The 17,695-nt window shown below is 45.8% G+C and overlaps 1 protein-coding gene across 1 annotated transcript in view; it reads left to right on the forward strand.

Annotated features, from left to right (window-relative positions):
- Nucleotides 1–17,695, forward strand: part of LOC138293840 (regulator of G-protein signaling 21-like) — a 66,288-nt gene that overhangs the window by 15,060 nt on the left and 33,533 nt on the right. The window contains exons 2-3 of the mRNA XM_069233153.1: nucleotides 7,812–7,937; nucleotides 16,467–16,633. Coding sequence (XP_069089254.1) covers nucleotides 7,812–7,937; nucleotides 16,467–16,633 — 293 coding nt within the window. The remainder of the gene's footprint in view (nucleotides 1–7,811; nucleotides 7,938–16,466; nucleotides 16,634–17,695) is intronic.

Consider the following 17,695-nt stretch of genomic DNA (forward strand, 5'->3'; position numbering starts at 1 on the left):
TTCCTGGCTAGTGACAGGGGCCCTGTGTGGTGCCACATGGTCCCGCAACGTGTCTTCTATCCGGTTGAGGGCCTGGACTATGCTCCCCATAGCGGTAGAGATGTTGGTAAGTTGATTGGTGAACCCCATGTAGCGTTCCTCCTGCTGTGCCTGGATCTCCTGGAACCTGGCCAGTACCGTCGCCATCGTCTCTTGGGAGTGGTGGTAGGCTGCCATGATGGTGGTGAGGGCCTCTTGGAGAGTGGGTTCCCTGGGCCTCTCCTCCCCCCCGTCGCACAGCAGCCCTCCGAGTTGCCCTGTTTCCCCTGGCCTCTGTCCCCTGGACGGTGTGCCCACTACCACTGCCCTCAGGTCCCTGTTGTTGTTGGGGTGGTGGGTTAGCCTGGGTGCCCTGTAGTGGCAGACACACCGCTGATTGACCTGTCCTTGAGACAGAGGCATGGGCCCGCTGGGTGGGAGCTGTGCTGTTGGTCCCAGAGGGGGTTGGGTCTGCTGTGGCCTGTGTGTGGGGAACCGACTGTCCAGAGGTCCCCGATGGTCCGGGCTGGTCATCAGGTTCCAGGTCGACAGAGCTGCTGTCATCACTGGGGGCCTCTTCCGGGGGGGGGGGATGGACATTTCTGGACCCTCCTGGCTGGTGTGTTGGCGTTCGGGTCCTGCATGGGGTAAGAGAGTATGGTTATTGTTTCTGTGTGTGCTATTGCGTGCCATTTATGGGTGCCCTTGTCCCCCAGTGCTGTCATTCCCTTGGGGGAGGTGTTGTGGGGGTGTTTTGGGGGGGGGGGTATGTGCAGTGGTCATGCTTAGGTGATGGGTGTCCATAGTTTGTGGTGGCATGCAGGGGTTGGTGTTGGGTGGGTTGTGCTGGAGAGACATTCTCAGGGAGGATGTGTGATGAGGGGTTGGGGGTGAGGGTGGTGGTGGGGGTTAGCATGCTGGCGGGGGTGAAGTAGTTGAGATTGTACTTACCAGAGTCCATTCCTCCGTGTACTCCAGCGAGGCCATCAGGATGCAGGATGTTTAGTACCTCTTGCTCCCATGCTGTGAATTCGGGTGGAGTGGGTGGGGGTCTCCCGCCAGTCTTCTGCACTGTGATGTTGTGTCGCGAGACCATCGAGCGCACCTTTCCCCTTAAGTCGTTCCAGCGTTTGCGGATGTCGTCTCGATTTCTGGGATGCTGTCCCACCGCGTTGACCCTGTCCACGATCCGCTGCCATAGCTCCGCCTTCCTGGCTATAGTGGTGTGCTGCACCTGTGAGCCGAAGAGCTGGGGTTCAACTCTTATGATTTCCTCCACCATGACCCGGAGTTCTTGGTCCGGAAAGCGTGGGTGCCTTTGGGGTGCCATGGGGTGGTGTGGATGAGGTGTGGGGTGGTGTATATGGTGATGAGTGTGTTGGTGTGTGGTGCTTTGTGCTTCTATGTGGTGTGTGTGATGGTGTAGTGTGCCTCTGTGTGATGTAGCTCTCTATTCTGTGATGTGTCTCTCTCTCCTTCGTCTCTGATCTTCGGTCGTAGGGGTTTGTGGGTGATGTGGGTGTGTGTTTTATAGTTGTATGGATGTGTGGGAGTGTTGTTGGTATGTGTGTCAGGTGTGTGTATTTCAAATTGTCCAATGTGGCAGTGTTTTGGAGCTGTGTGTGTATTTTGAGCGCGGCGGTGTGTACCGCCAATGGAATACCACGGTTGAAAGACCGCCGCGTGGATTCGTGGGTCAGAATGGCATGGGCGTGTTTGTGTTGGCGTGGCGGTGGAGGTTTGGTCATCTCCAGTTTTCCGCGGCCCGCTGATGAGGCGGCCTTCCTTGGATGTCGGGTTTTTGGCGGATTCACAGTTGGTGGTCAGAATGACTGTGGCGGTTTACCGCGGCCGCGGCGGTAGTATGGCGGAGTTCTGACTGGGGGTATAGGCCTTTTACCGCCAAGGTCAGAATGACCCCCTAATTGTTCTAAGGTCTGGAACAAAGTGTTGTCCCACGGGCACATTTTTCTCGCAGAGGGCTCATATTGACCAGGCAGGAAGCATAAGTTGCAACAGCTAGAACCTAGTCTGAACCTGGTGAGAAGGACTCTTTCCCATGGGTTTCTGACAAAGGAAAGATAGGGTTCTGGGCCAGGAATAGTATTTAAAATCATCAGGGCCCTGGTTGACTTACTACCCAAGGTAGCGTTTTCTCTACTTTCACTTAACTGCGTTAATAGCAGTTCCTTCACGGTCTTTTTGTCAGCCCGTTTCAACACTTCAGGATTAAAAACTAATTCTGGGTGCCCTGCTGATAAAGCTAAAGATGTAATATAGTTAAGCCACTGGATTCTAAGCCCTGAGCCACAACTGAGACAGTCCTCAATGGCTTCCCTGTTCAAAGTTGCCATTTCCCCACTCCAGACAAATATCCATAACAAGATAGGCACAATTTTTGCATGATCTTCCGAAAGACCAGACCCAACTCGTTATGCATAAACCAGCTTGGACTAGCTGGTCCCACCTCTACTATCTTTCTAAAAAAATGATTTTCTTCACGCTGAATAAATATACAGTTAGAGTACCCCCAGATTCCAGCGCCATATAATAGTACAGGTAAACATTTTATCTTGTAGATCTGCGGCAATGGTAAAGCAGGCTTGCTCCGAACTAAACAAACAAATCTAAAGAGTGCCCCTCATGACTGGTCAAAGCACAGACAGCAGTTTGCGATATATTTGGTCCATTTACAGTGCTCATCAAAGGTGACACCCAAGTATGAGAAGGAGGTTACCCTTATTATCACCTGATCCTTAATTAAGATTGGTCTAAGTTTTGGGTTCCGCTTCCTACAAACCACAAAATGTGTCTTAGAAGTGTTAACATCCAGTTTGCAGGTCACCCATAAAATCAATAAACAGATCCACCAGAACTTTAAGACCATTCAGTGTGCGAGAAAGGATGACAGCCTCATCTGCATATAATAAAGAGGGGACAGAATTATTTTTTACTTTAAAAAAATCTTTGCCATGGGTACCTAGATGTGAATTCAGGCCATTGATATATAATAAAAATAGGATTGGTGCCATAAAGCACCCCTGCCTGACTCCCATTGCTAATTTAAAGACATCAGAGCATTTCTCTGCCTTTCCAAATTTAACTGAGGCATTACCATCTTGGTGGAGCACCCAAAGGACATTTACCAAAGGTTAGGGCAGCCCAAGATCTTCCAGGATTGAGCGTAGCTTTGATCGAACAACCCTGTCAAAGGCACAACCCTATAAAGGCCAGGTAGACAGCGCCCTTCTTGGCTACCACATATTTACCCACCAATAGATTAAGATCAAGGTGCTGTTCCATTGTCCCTATGCCCTCTCTAAAATCATAGTGGGCCAGGCAGATAATATTATTTGCTTGGATCCATTCTTCAATACAAAGGAGGACAACCTGTCTCACTATCTTAACCGTGGAGTATAGCAAGGGGATGGGGCAGTAACACGCTGGGTCCTGTTTACACCCTTTTTTTTAAATCAGCACTATTACTGCTGACTTCCATGAGCTAGGGATACCGGTTTGCGATGCAGTGTTAAGCACATTCGTCAATAGCGGAGACCACAGGGCAGCGTTTTCCTTGTATAAGTCCATAGGGACGCCATCCGGGCCGGGGGTTTTATTGAAAGGGCTTCCCATGATGGCAACCTGAACTTCCTCCAATTTAAAGTCTAAGTGCAATGGAGAGGGAACAGCCACATCCATCTCCACCAATTGTTCTACACTATCTAGTGAGTAGACCCTCTTGAAGTGGGCAACCCATTTTTAGGTGGATATGGTGGTCCCTACAATGTCAGGGGAAGCTTGATAAGCAGAATTTCCATTCACTAGATGCCAGAAGGACCCCACATCCCGAGTTTGCAAGCACCCACTAACTACTCCCATCTCTCTTCTTTGAGACATTGCTTCCTGAGTTTTATTGCCTCCTTGTAAGCAGCCCTAGCTTCACTGATAGAGTGGAGGTTCCTTGAGTGGTTCTTAAGGACTTTGTGGAGGCGTTTACTGGCAATACAGCAATTCTTATCAAAACATCCATCTTTACGGTCTTTTAACGGTCCTTGAAGATCCAACATAATGGATCGGAGGCTGCTATTCAGAGACTGAAAATCAGCCAGAATAGGCACTGGTGGGGCCTCAAATAGTAAGAGGGAGCTAGAAAACATATTCCTACATCTCTTAAAAACCTCCACCAATAGAATGGGGATCAAAACTTTCCGCCAGCTGAGCCTCCTACCTTGGTCTTTTGGAAACAGCCCAAACACACCTGGAGTCAAGTTCACAGTCCAAGTAGCGGGAAAAACCATTCTAGCTTCAATATCATTATGGTCACTAAACAGTTGGTTGTGGATCAGCCCATTGGTAAAACACTCAGCAAAACTATTAGTATTAAAAATATAACCAATTATAGTCCCTTTTTTCTACCCAACAAAAGTGGGTTTGAGTAAGTCACAGCTTGCCGCTCTCTCCAACATATTACAGAGACCAACATGTCTCACTTCAGTCACCAGCAGCTTACCTCTAGGGTCCGAGGGTTCTGCAGGAGATATCCATTCTTCCGTAAGGAGGGGAACTACACCCAGAGGGGCCGTTCCTATCTTGGCATTAAAGTCTCCTGCTAAAAGGACATTAAAACAGCCCTACTTAGGGGCCACCCTCTCTTCCAAGGTCAGAAGTGCTTGGAATAGAGACCTGATCTGACACCCTGAGTAACAAACTGAGTTATAAAACTTTACAACAAAGAAATTAAACTTTTCAGAAATCACGACCCAAGATATCTGTATACCACTGTTCCTAAGAGGGATTGGAACAACTCGCAGCTGTGCAGTGACTCAGAATAAAAGAGCCAGACCACCACTAGCTCTTTACCCTTGTGAAGGAGTTGCTAATACAACATGGATCTCAAAACCCCCTACAGAAAACAGCTCCTGTGCCCATGTTTCTTGGAGTAATATGATGTCATACTGAGAGATGAACATAATCCACTGAGGGTCAGAGATTTTATTCCCCAAACCGGCAGAGTTCCATGAAAGGAAACTTAGTTCCCTGGGTGCGCATGCAGGAATACCCTCCTGAGGGGTGCAAACATCGGGCTTAACCCCAGCCGGAACCCCTACAGGCACGGTGAAGGTTTGTCAACCTCATTCACCAAGATCAGACAGGGGCAAACCTATTTCTGGTCGGCATTGTGGGAGCGGAGCACAGCCCTAATCTCTTCTCCAGATAATTAAAACCTCTAGCTTCGGACAGGGTGGTGGGCTTATAGAAAAATCCGAAAGGCAAAATCCTGATGCCGAGTCCCATCATAGAAGGTTGCCTGGCAGTGAAAATCAACCTCCCTGTCATGTCTGAGGTTCTACGATTATTCATCACACAGTCACCCTCCTTGGACTTATTTGTGGGCCCAATCCACTCAACTCTTCTCACAAATAGTATATTCCTAGATTCTATGGGGTTAAAAGTAGCGTTTTGGCTCAGCCAGTGACAAACCTTGTTCTGCAGGTTTTCAGTTGACTCACCGTGGGGAAACTCAAGGGGGTGGGGGCCACCAGTTAATACTGCCATGCATGGCAGCACTCAGAAGGCAGATTCAGAAGGGGCAGACTTCTGGATGCCGCAAATCGAGCTACCTTACGCCTGTTATTTCTATGGTCCCCTCTGAATACCTAATGAGGAGCCCGCAACACAAGATTGTGAGGTTTGAACGTTAGAAGGAGCTGAAGGCAGAAGTCCGACACCCACCCTCCCTAAACTCTGGATTACCAATGGCTTCTCCCTGCAGACGACTATTCTCCCATTTTCTTGCCTCCAGCACCGGGGATCCATGAATGGTCAATGCAGGGCCTGGCCTATTCAAAGTGAAGATCAATGTCTCCAATTTGGATAACCTTTCTAGGACTGGAGCCAGACACTGCTAGACAATGTTTTTAAATTCATTTAGTGCATGATCCCACTCCTAGCTGCCATACGCGACCCTCACCTTGCTGCTCATAAAACCTCTTCTCTCTGGTTGCTTGGGCTGTCGCTTCCCTTTAACTGGCGAGGCACTCTTTTTGGTTATAGGTGGGGTCTGTACGAAAGACTCTACCAAGTACTCCCTCCCAGCTACTACCTCCCTTGCGTAGCTGTCATCAGGGGGTCCCAACAGTGAAATATCCAAGGAACCTATGGAGCACTGGAGGGAACGTGGGACCGTGGAAGGACCTTCAAGTGGCCTGCCACTCGGGCCCTCCCCCAGCTCCAAAGATAACCTCCTTTCAGCCAATTCGATTTCTTTTGCAATCACACCCATATCCCGGGTTGGGACGGAGTCAATTGTAGATCCCTTTTCTTACTCTCCTGCAGTTTGCGTCTTCCTCTGTGGTGACCCTAGGGCTCTAAAAGCCTTGATACACCTCTTTGTAAATAAGAATGAGTTTATGGGAGGGCAGGCCCACCTATTTGCTTATACCTCACAGTAAAACATACATGATAAAATAAGGTGGGAGCCGAAACCAAGAGGGCAAGCCCAGCCCAGCCTCCTTCGGGCTCTGACGGGTGAGGACAGGCTGGCCCATGGCCCGGGCTTGGTCCGGGCGTGCCCCGCACACTTCCCATGCAACATTGTGTCCCCTCGCACTTTATAGCGCTCACTGGAAAGGGCAAGTGGGAGCAGGTGATGTTGAAAATGGCCGCCTCCTGAGGCCACAAAGCAGTCTGGGATATGTAGTCCGTTGTAGCAGAGTTTAGCACTTGTGTGGTTTCAATTTACATTTTATACTTTCGTAGGCATTTTGACCATTTCATTGTAAAATATACCAAGCGGCTAAAGTGTGAAGCTACCACCCCTCATCTTTGACACAAAGTCAAAGTTCTAATTACATTTTTTAGTCAAGCAATTAAATCCTTCCTATTTAAGTAAGGCGTCTAATTTCGCTCTGCATGTCTCTCCTCACTTCTGGCTGTTAAATCTGCTTTGACTCAATGCTAAGAAGCCACCTATATCGTGTTTATCGTGCTTTATTAATAGGTTAATCAATTCAATCAAGTAAAATACACATTTTTTTTATTGAAACGTTGAACTACACTCTGTATTTTACTAAATTTGATAACACTGAAAAAGACGATCAAAGTATACTAAATTAGTTCGTTTGCAGTGTATTCAAAACACAAATCAATGTTGATTGTGCGTGTCTATTGGAATACTAACCTCTCTAAAGGTAGAAACGTTGTGACAGTGTAATTGGTGCACCATAAATTCATAGCACATACTGGGGCATTGTATTGTGTATAAAAAAAAAAGAAAACCCGTACAGTAATAACAGAATATTTTAATAAGAAACGTTTAGGATGAATTCATCACGTTTATTTCAACGTGTGAACTCAGAAACTATTGCCTAAGCAATAACTCTGGAAGGCAGAGTGAAAGGGGATAACACATAGGCCCGTGAGGGTCCCCTTTGTCATGAGAAATTACCAGGATAATCAATAATTACCGTCCTGATTTTCCTCGTTAATCCTTCTCACTCCCTGGTGGTTTACCCAGAGATTTTGGACAACATTAGCAGTCAAAATAAGTGCGTGTAATACACGGGATCAGCGGGTTTTCTGTGGATGTTTCAATCCCAATGTCATAGGTAACACCCACGAATGCCCCCATCAGGATTACAGAAGCACTTGTACTTGCCCACTAGAGATAATTTAGTTAGCAATGTGCAATGAGCAGGTATCCATAACCCTGCCTCCCCTCCACTTCCATCTGGATCTGTCCGAAACCTAGATCTACTCATATCAGAAGGGTGTAGTTCTGTTGTAATCTACAGTATCAAAGACTGCTTTAGCAAAAGATCTCAATGCTATTTTCAAGGGTAGATGTTGTTTCCACAGGTCAAGCTCGAGTGAAGAAACAGAGGGAACCGATTCTATTGACAATCTTCTGGCCACAAAAGGTAGGACTTATCTTCTGATATTATGGATGTGATGTGTTATAACGGAAAGGATCTATGGTGTTGATGCAGTTAACTGTGATGATGTTTCCTCAAAATGTCCACTCTCCTGAAGCAGTCTGAGCTCGTCCATCTTGATAATAATGAAACATACAAAATGCTATGCTGTGAAGCTCACTGGTTGACTTTAACAGATGGTTTCATTTCAACACTTGGCCATGAATATATACGATGGATGAGGCCAAACCAAAGTCTACTGAAGCATAAAGGTAGATATAGTCAGAAACACATTGAGAAACAAAATCCCGAAATTATCCATCTCTATCATATTCTACAGAGAGGAGTCCATCAATTTGATTTTTTCTTTCTTTTCTGACAAGGAGCTGCATTCTGTAATATTTCAAAAGTGAAAGATTAATTAAATGCAGCAAGATCTTGAAGATTTCACAGTGCATTACTCCAAACAGCATGCAGTAAAATCATCTTCAATCAAAGCAGGAGGATGATTAAAAATGTCATAGGAACAGTTGAAAAGGTTGGCCACTTTGCTGATGGAGTGTGTAGAAGATAGGTTCATGGAAAGTCAAAAAGGAAAAAGACATATATTGCAGAGCAGCAAGTTGTCACGTTTGATATTGCCTGACATCCTTAAACATTGCTGTTCCATCATGAGGAAAGGGAAGAGCTCATTCCTCGGTAGCTGTGGCTTCGAGCAGAAAGGCTTAACATAGGGACTTAGTGAAAAGCATATAACAGTATTAATTAATGAAATAAGATAGTCACACAACTTGAAAGAAACATGACACAAATGTAGACAAATAGGGTATATTTTTAAGACTTTTTAGAGACCTTGATGAGCAAAATCCATTGGAGGGTTCCAGAGCTACAGATTTAAGAAGATGTTCATGCTTTTAAATACTTTTAAATTCAAGTGCAAACAAGCATTGGTCAACAAAAAGTCTGTAAACGTTTGAAAAATTTGAAAGCAGTTTGACTACTCCGGCCCGGCTTGGGCAACCAAATCCAGCAGGATGGAGGTTTAGGGGGCCAGAAGGGATAATTTGGGTCGTTTCTTGGCCACCAGAGAATTTTAAAGACAAGTTCCACACTTTATAGGATGACCACAATAGACTTTAATGGAGTGGTCCTAGTGCTCAAGATACAAGTGAAAAGATGCTTAAGGAAGCTCTGGTTGTGGTGGTTGACAGGGGTGCCTTCGTGATTGTTTCTTGGTACACAGATTATGTGGGGTAACTTTGACCACAGAGATAGGGGTCCCTGGAAATCTTGTACATTGCAGTAGCTGGCTGGCCGATGCTGGTCTACTCGTCTTCTTGCACCATGTTTGGGGTGACATCCTTAGGTGGGGTCTAGTGTCCCTTGCTGGGGATACATTGAGGCTTGGATGGCACTCCTGGGTCCATCAGACTTGGGTGCAACTTTTAGTTATCTCAGACATGTCTCTTGGTGCATCCAGCAACTGGTAGCTGTAAAACTTCTGCATTGGCTACCAACTTGTCGGTTTGGGTTTCTTCAGCTCTTTTGTCCCTGGAGCTCATGCTAGGGGATCAAACAGCAGATCCGTTAAGTCACTGCTTTCATTTGGGGCCAGCAATCTACGTTTTCCTGAACCAGTAGCCACAGACAGATTCCAAACTGCACTAGGCCAAAGTGCAAAAGGTTCATTCTTTCTGATGGTGCAGCCTCTATTTGTGCAGGTTCAAGGGCAGCTTGGCATTCCTTCTTTGGTCCTCTATCTAAATCCAGTGTTATCTTAGAGGCAGGATGCCAGTGATGCCATATTTATCCCAGCAAAAATGACCTGAGGGAACCACAAGGCCACTAGCCAATGGCCTTTAGGCCCCTCCTTTCTGTTGGCATTTCCTGCAATGTATGGCATCTGGCTATCATAGAGTGCACTATTCTAGCCACTCTAAATATGTTGGGATCCCTCTTTGGTTGGAAGGAGGTTAGTAGCCCACTCTAGATGTGTGGCTACCTGAGAGTTACACGTCCATGGAAAAATTGGTTTGGGGGCTGGGGTTCTCTCTCTGTCCCTGTTTCCAATGTGTCTACACGAACAAAAGGCAGTCTGCTGTGTAGTGTTATCACCATTTCCCCAACAAAGGGGGTTCCCCTTTGAAGTTTGCCTTTAGGGCTAACACCCTGAGTGGCCATCCTGGAAGAGGAGGGCACACCTCACTCTGCAGCAAATACCTTTGTACTTAAGCCTGCGGGTCATTCAAATGTTTCCCCAGGTCGGCAGAACGCTGTCTGTGGCCAGGGCCTTTCTGATGCCACTGGTCTAGCTGGTACACAGAGTGGCAACTTTCTAAAAGTTGCGGAACTTTAATTATGACATCAAATTCGACCTGGGCATCGGATTTAATGGCATGACTAATGTGATACCTTATAGTACCTAGTTAGGTAGTCCCATTCAGGAGTTAGTCAGGCTGAAGTGCCAGCCACTAACCCTGTGTTATCCAATGGGCTACTAACCTTTCCCCAGCAAAATGACAATTTTGAAGTGCTGCAGTTAAGACATATGAAAAAGTGTGTCTTACTTAACATTATGCAGCTCTCTTCCATAGGGCTTGCTAGGTCTTCCTTAAGGAAGACTTACATTTAATGTTAAGGGAAGTCATGGCTTTGCCATTAAATTGCTAAGTTGAACTAGCAGGGTAAACACTGCCCTTCCAGTCTGCAGTGGCAAGCTGGAAGTCATTTTAACCCTTGTCACACTCTGGGTTGCACAAACAGTGCTGCAGCCCTCAATTGACACTCTGGCCCTCATTACGAGTCTGGCGGTCACTAGACTGCCAGACTTGCGGATGGCAGTCGGACTGCCGCAATGCCGTGGTCAGAGTGCCATATTTCAACCCTGTGGTCGGGCTGCAGGGGGACCGCCAGCTCCACCAGGATCGGTGATCCAGGTGGTCTGCGGTAGGTGGCAGCCCTAATCCACCAGGGCAGCACTGCCCTGGGTGATTACAACCTTGTTCTCCGCCAGCCATTTCATGGTGGTAGCACTGCCATGAAAAGGCTGGTGGACAACGGGTGCAGAAGGTCCCAGGGGGACCCTTTCACTGCCCGTGCACTTGGAATGGGCGGTGCAGGAGCCCCCCTGGTCAGCACCCTCGCAATGTTCACTGTCTGAATAGCAGACAGTGAATATTACGAGGGTGCTAGTGCACCCTGCAGCCTACAGCATTACTGCTGGCTTGATTATGAGCCGGAGACAATGCTGTAGGCTGTTTTCCGCTCTGCCAGTGGTTGGAAACTCATGTTTCCACCCACTGACCTAGCAGGAAACCCTTAATGGGCCCAGCAGGGAGATAGCCAGTGTGGCAGCAACCTTCCCACCGACAGTTTGGCAGATGGTGTAAACCGTCCTCTGAACTCATAATGAGGCCCTCTGTCTTACATGCCCTGGGTACTATACACTAGGGACTTATTTTAGGAAGCACTTGCCAATTGAGTATAGCCAATTCAACATATATTTTGTAAAGGGTTAGAGCACTGAGATCTGGCTGGCAGGCCTCAGTGCACTCTCAGAGTCGAAACCCAGAAGTGTCTGCCCAAAAATGTAGGAGTGAACTTGCAAAAAGAGGCATTTCCTTATATACATAGAACAAATTATAAGGCTTTCACAATTGGAAGCCAAAATGGAATTCCTACTCATCTCCCTTCCCCCCACCCTGCCTAAGAACAACACTTGTTCAACATTATCAAGATACCTGACTGACAGCTATTTCTAAATGTGTCAAATCTCTCAGATCTGACGTTGATAACAATCCGAATTTCTGCACTCAAACAAATTCCTGTGTCGAAAGCTGCACAATTCTAGATTAAACTCCTCAGGGCAGTTAAACCATTGATTCCTGATCCTGACGTTTTATTCATGCCACAATCCCTAAAGCGCTCCAGAGTCGACTACTAAAACTTTATATTGATCACTGTACTCAAACGACACTATGCTCCTGTGAAGTTGTTTCCTCTGTGCAGCAGTTTTCTTTCTGGAAATATAGGGAGTTAAAAATAAAACACAACACATCACGAAGCCCAAAGTAAAACGTGTGCAATACAAAATTGCAAAAGCACAGCAAAATAATTAAAAGGCAATTGTTGTTTGAACTAGTGCTTGAAATGGAAACATAGAAGTGCAGGAACTCTGAATCAGAGTACCTGCTTGTTTCTGAGAAGATTAAAAGTATTACTTTTTTCTTGAGAAGAGCAGGTACACTCCCTCAAAAAAAAAAAAAAAAGTGCACTGATTTGAACTGACCAGAGCTTGCGCTAGAATAGTGTAATTTGGAGAATAATGCCAAAGTACATAACATTTAGGACAGATGTATAGAGCCTAATCACATGACAGAAACGTGTTATTTTAAGTTAAAGTTCATCTAATAAGAAGGTGGCAGAATGTTCTCCCAGAGGAAGAACAGGATGGCCTGCTTCCGTTTGCCAGGTTTGAAAGCAAGTTTACCTTACCAGAAATGTGCAAATGTACAGCCATCTGTAACCGCGATTTTCGGCCTCCTAGAACCATGAAATTTAACAAGAATATTTAAAGACACTTGGATCTTTAAACCATCATGAAACTAGTAACGAAATTTGAGGGGGGGGGCTGCAAACTACATCGAGGGGCCCCTCCAGTCTGGAGCAATCAGTCTAGGGTACTGTCCTGGTGGGAACCCCTGGAGCTCAGACCACCCCCCCCTCACCCTGCACCGCAAGGGCTGTGGGGGCCTACACCTCTGCATGAAACACCATGCATATTTGTTTATAAAATTATATCAATACACCCATTTTAATAAATTTGGGAACTACCTTACTGCTAGAAATATATGATTAACATACATAGGACTACCAAATTAGGGACCAGATTCATGGGGTTTATGGCAGCATGCTGCCTGCATCACAAGTGAAAGTGCAGAAATGCACTGTATTGATCAAATACAGTGAATTCATGTTCTTTACCCCTGCTCTGGTACCCTTTTAACTGCCTAGCACCTACACAGGCATACTTGCACCATGGTACAAGGGTGCCTTTGTTGAATGTAGGATTATTTCTGTGCAGGAAGGAAAACAATCCTTCACAAAAAAACAATCCTGAGAGTTTTTTCCTCTTTCTATGTGTGCAGGACACATAGAAAATGAAAAAAATGAGGGGAAAGAATGCATCAAAAACCATGGAACTTGTGTGGGGACACCCAAACAATATCTGTGGAACTCTTCCTTAGCACAGAGTAAGGCAACACAGTGATTTTCACTGTGTTGCCTTACAACTTATTTTTGAAGCCTTTCAAAGCCACACAAAGTAGCTTTGTGTCTCTTCAAAAATATGAATTAGTGGTTTGCTCCATACTTGTTGCACACTGCGTGGTTCAAGCATGGCGCAAACTCCTCATAAATATGCCCCTAGATTTTCCTACTGATTTTGTGAGCTCCCAAATGGATCCCCTTGGAAGCCATGGGACTATTTACATTTGCCTGTATAGTACATAAAGCTCTTTGAAATAGAACTTCACACTACCTTAAGAACAAATTCACAGAGGGTCCCAATTTCTGCAGAGTTCAGGAACGCTGGCTCTCAAAACTCTAACTTTTAAGAAAAAAAGACTCACATGCCCTTTCTGGGCATGAATTTATGGTATGTAACATCATTCCACAAACATTAAACCATATCTGACTAAAACGCATTCGAAAAGTAGTGCCTCTTTAAATGGCACTGGCCCCTCTAAATCTTCATAAGTACTATGAACTACTACAAATTTTGCACCAGATAAATCTTGACACTTCACTGATGTAGCCATTTGGAAGACAAAGCTTTCTCCTATGTGCAGTGCATAGTGCATTGATGCTCAGGACAGACTGTGGGTAGTGTATTTGGCAGGGCCCACAGCTCCTACTTCTCCTGGATGCAAAATAACTCCACTATCCATTGAATCACTATTGTGTAGAAACAAATAGTTCTGGCAGTATAGCTCACCAAGGGCCAGATTCACAGGGCCCTAGCACCACCTTGCACCACATTAGCGTCATTTTGTTCATGCTCCTTGGCCCAAAGAGGCAAAAATCACCACAAAATATTCACAAAGTGGTGCAATGCATACATTGGACCACTTTGGGACCCCTTGCGCCACATTATGCCTGCTCCAGGCATAATGAATGCAACAGGGACGTTCCAGCGTTAGGAGGCCCGTAAAAATGGTGCAATGAAATCTACAATATTTCATTGCACCATTTTTAGCATCATTTTTCATGCCCGCTCAAAGCAGGCTTCAAAATGACACACTTATTGAAGTCGATGTGCCTCCTTGCACTTTGCTGCACTAGCTTCAAAATCTTTGACAGTAGTGCAGCAAAGCGCCACAACCGCATCAAAAATGTTGACGCAACTGACGTAGCATGCACCATGATGCACCGTATTGTAAATATGGCTCACCCATAGTGTTGTTAGAAGGGGGGCGCAGGAAATCTGGCACATCCATATTGATGCGCCATGTTCCTGTAAATCTGGGTATAAGAACTTCACAATCTGGAAAGTACATTTCTTGTAATTTACAAGCTGAGGAAATAAGAACCACTGGTCTTTATCTATTTGCCCTAAATACATCTTTTATATAGATTATTTCAACAACCGGTCTAGACACACTCTACTTTCTTTGGTATGTAAAAGCCTTCTTCCCTTTCCAGGCATGCCAACACACCTGGTGCCACCATCTATCACATGGTTTCAGCTCTATTCATACAGTTTACCAATGAAGAATCGATATCACACGGTAGGAGATAACATGAGCTGGCAACCCCTATGCAGTGTGAGTTTCCCCTGTAGATTAAAACAAAACAAGAATTTGCAAAGCTAATAGGTCTAGTATTGGTCACCAGCCATTGGCTTTGTCAATTCTGTTTTTTGTTTCATAATTCTTGCAATGTTTTGTTATTGGGGAAACTGTTGGGCCCTCATCAATGAGAAAAAATGTAAGCAAAAAACTAAACATTTTGGCCTTAGTAGTCCCTTTCACTTAGGGGAACTAATGTGTGTGTTAGTTAGAAATGGGGCCTTTGGTTGGCAGTCAGGTTACCCCCTGTCCAAGCAAGGACCCACACTCTAGTAGGATAATGGAGAATCAAACTCAGTTAACCCCTGCTCACCCCCTTGGTAGCTTGGCACGAGCAGGCAGGCTGAAGTTAGAGACAATGGGGGTCATTTCGACCCTGGCGGTCAAAGACCGCCAGGGCCACGAATGACGGAAGCACCGCCAACAGGCTGGCGGTGCTTCCCTGCCCATTCTGCCGCCGCGGTCAGAAAACCGGGTCCGGCGGTTTCCCGCCGGATTTACCCCGGCTGGGCGAATCCGACATGGCGGCGCTGCAAGCAGCGCCGCCATGGGGATTGTGACCCCCTTACCGCCAGCCTGTTTCTGGTGGTTGTCACCGCCAGGAAGAGGCTGGCGGTAATGGGTGTCTAGGGGCCCCTGGGGGCCCCTGCACTGCCCATGCCACTGGCATGGGCAGTGCAGGGGCCCCCTAACAGGGCCCCAGCCTGCTTTTCACTGTCTGCTTAGCAGACAGTGAAAAGCGCGACAGGTGCAACTGCACCCGTCACACACCTGCAACACCGCCGGCTCCATTCGGAGCCGGCTTCAGTGTTGCAGGCCACCTTCCCGCTGGGCCGGCGGGCGCTAACATTGTTAGCGCCCGCTGGCCCAGCGTGAAGGTCTGAATGGCTGCAGCGGTCTTTTGACCGCGTAGTGGCCATTTGGCGGTTCCCGCATGGCGGGCGGCGGTAGCCCCTAAATGTGTTTACATTTAAAATTCAGAGATAGTGATGTGTGTTTTCAATATTATAATACAGCAGCCGCTAGCTAGTATTATTGTAAATAATATATGTGACCCCCCCATTTCTCATATGTGAAGTCTTATTTTGATCTAATACATTTTTTATGGATGTTGCATGGTGTTGAACAATATGAGCATTTCTCTGCAAAATGTCTGCAAGAGAGTCCACTATATCTCCCACATTAAAATAAATGAAAGGAAAACTACATTTAAAACAATCTGTTTAAGAATTATTTAAGCTCATTGTGGCAAGACTCTGCAGAACAGGACTGGCTCTATCTGGGTGCCGCCTGAAAGGCTGATGCCCTAGGCCATGGCCCACTTTGTCCATGCCTTAAAACGTCTCTGCAGACGAGTCCTTGCACCCTGATCTCTTGAGATGCAAACTAATTAACTTCGCCAAATTCCGTCATTATAGTCATAACTACGCTCACCGCACTCGTAGTCTGTGGCTGTATAAACCATCATAATGTTTCTACATGTAATTAGAAACCACACATATTCTGGACTATAAGGTAACATGATGTTTAGCTTGTCTGCGATAGGACATTTATTGAAACTTTCTACTGGAAATATTCAACAACTTTGATCAATTGTCTGAATGTCACTGGATAGTTTTTACTGTGTTCATATCCCTGTGACTGGGCCCTGTGACTGAAATTGTTAGTGTGACATTTTTCTCTGTAGATGGTCTGGCAGCCTTCAGAGCATTTCTGCAGTCGGAGTTCAGTGACGAGAACATTGAGTTCTGGCTAGCGTGCGAAGAATTTAAAAAAGCCAAAACATCTGCACAAATTGCCTCGAAGGCCAATAAAATCTATTGTGACTACATTCAAACAGAAGCGCCAAAGGAGGTAAAAATTATTATGCCAATTTGACTGTGCTCCCATGTCTCTCCCGCTTATCTACCTTTTCGCAGAGACCTCCTTTCCAACTTCACTGGGCCTGGCTACTGTCAGTATTAGTCTTGGTAGCATTTTGACTTCTAGAATTACAGCCTGTCAGGCAGATGCAAGTAATCACACTGGAGTATGGGTAACTGACAAATGTAAAAATAAAGCACAAGGAAAAAAAAAATTAACATTGCAATGCAAGGAAAATTATTCGGTAAAGATACTCCCTAAAATACGCAATAAAATTAGGGAAAGGTCTTATTAATAAAGCAAATGGTAGGAGCGATACAGAGAGCGATTGAGTAAGAGAGTGAGTGACTGTGAGCAAGAGTTTGTGCTAGAAAAAGAGTGAATCTAGAGATTATGCTTTTGCTTATGCATCCTGTCCGAATAAGGACCACAATACTAGTCAGGATAACTCAGATACACTACCTAAATTAACCCATGCTCACCCTCTGGCAGTTTTGCACAGAGAAGTCAGGCTTTACTTAAGAGGCAATGTGTAAAGTATTTGTCCAACACAAATTACAGAGACACTGTGAAAACACCACAAAAAGACTCCACACCCATTAAGAAGAATAAAGAATATTTATATGAGTAACACAAGACCAAAATGACAAAAATCCAAAAAGTAGAACTCAAGAAATCAGTTTTTAAAGAATAAATTGCAATAGAGTGATTAAAAGTTACTTGTGGTCGTGCTGGACCTGGGTAAATCCAATGTTCAGCCTGAATGTCATGGAGGGAAGGCTGGAAATAGGACCCACACAGGGTGCACTGAAAAGTATCTTGGATGGAGGGTCGCCCCGGTGTCGTCGAGGTGATGTGAAGATGATGCGTCGATTCAGATCCGTGCAGTCCGGGAATGTGTTGTCATCGAGCTGCTCAGCATCGAAATGAGTTCTTCGAGAGGTGGTTTTGATCCCCTTATGATGAAGGCGATGTATAGTCTTTGAGCTGCACAAACAGCGATGCAAAGGTGATGTGCCAGGGCTGGTGGTAATGTGTCAATCCTGAACTGCG

This window comes from Pleurodeles waltl, chromosome 4_2 (genome assembly GCF_031143425.1).
Source record: "Pleurodeles waltl isolate 20211129_DDA chromosome 4_2, aPleWal1.hap1.20221129, whole genome shotgun sequence".
Taxonomy (NCBI): domain Eukaryota; kingdom Metazoa; phylum Chordata; class Amphibia; order Caudata; family Salamandridae; genus Pleurodeles; species Pleurodeles waltl.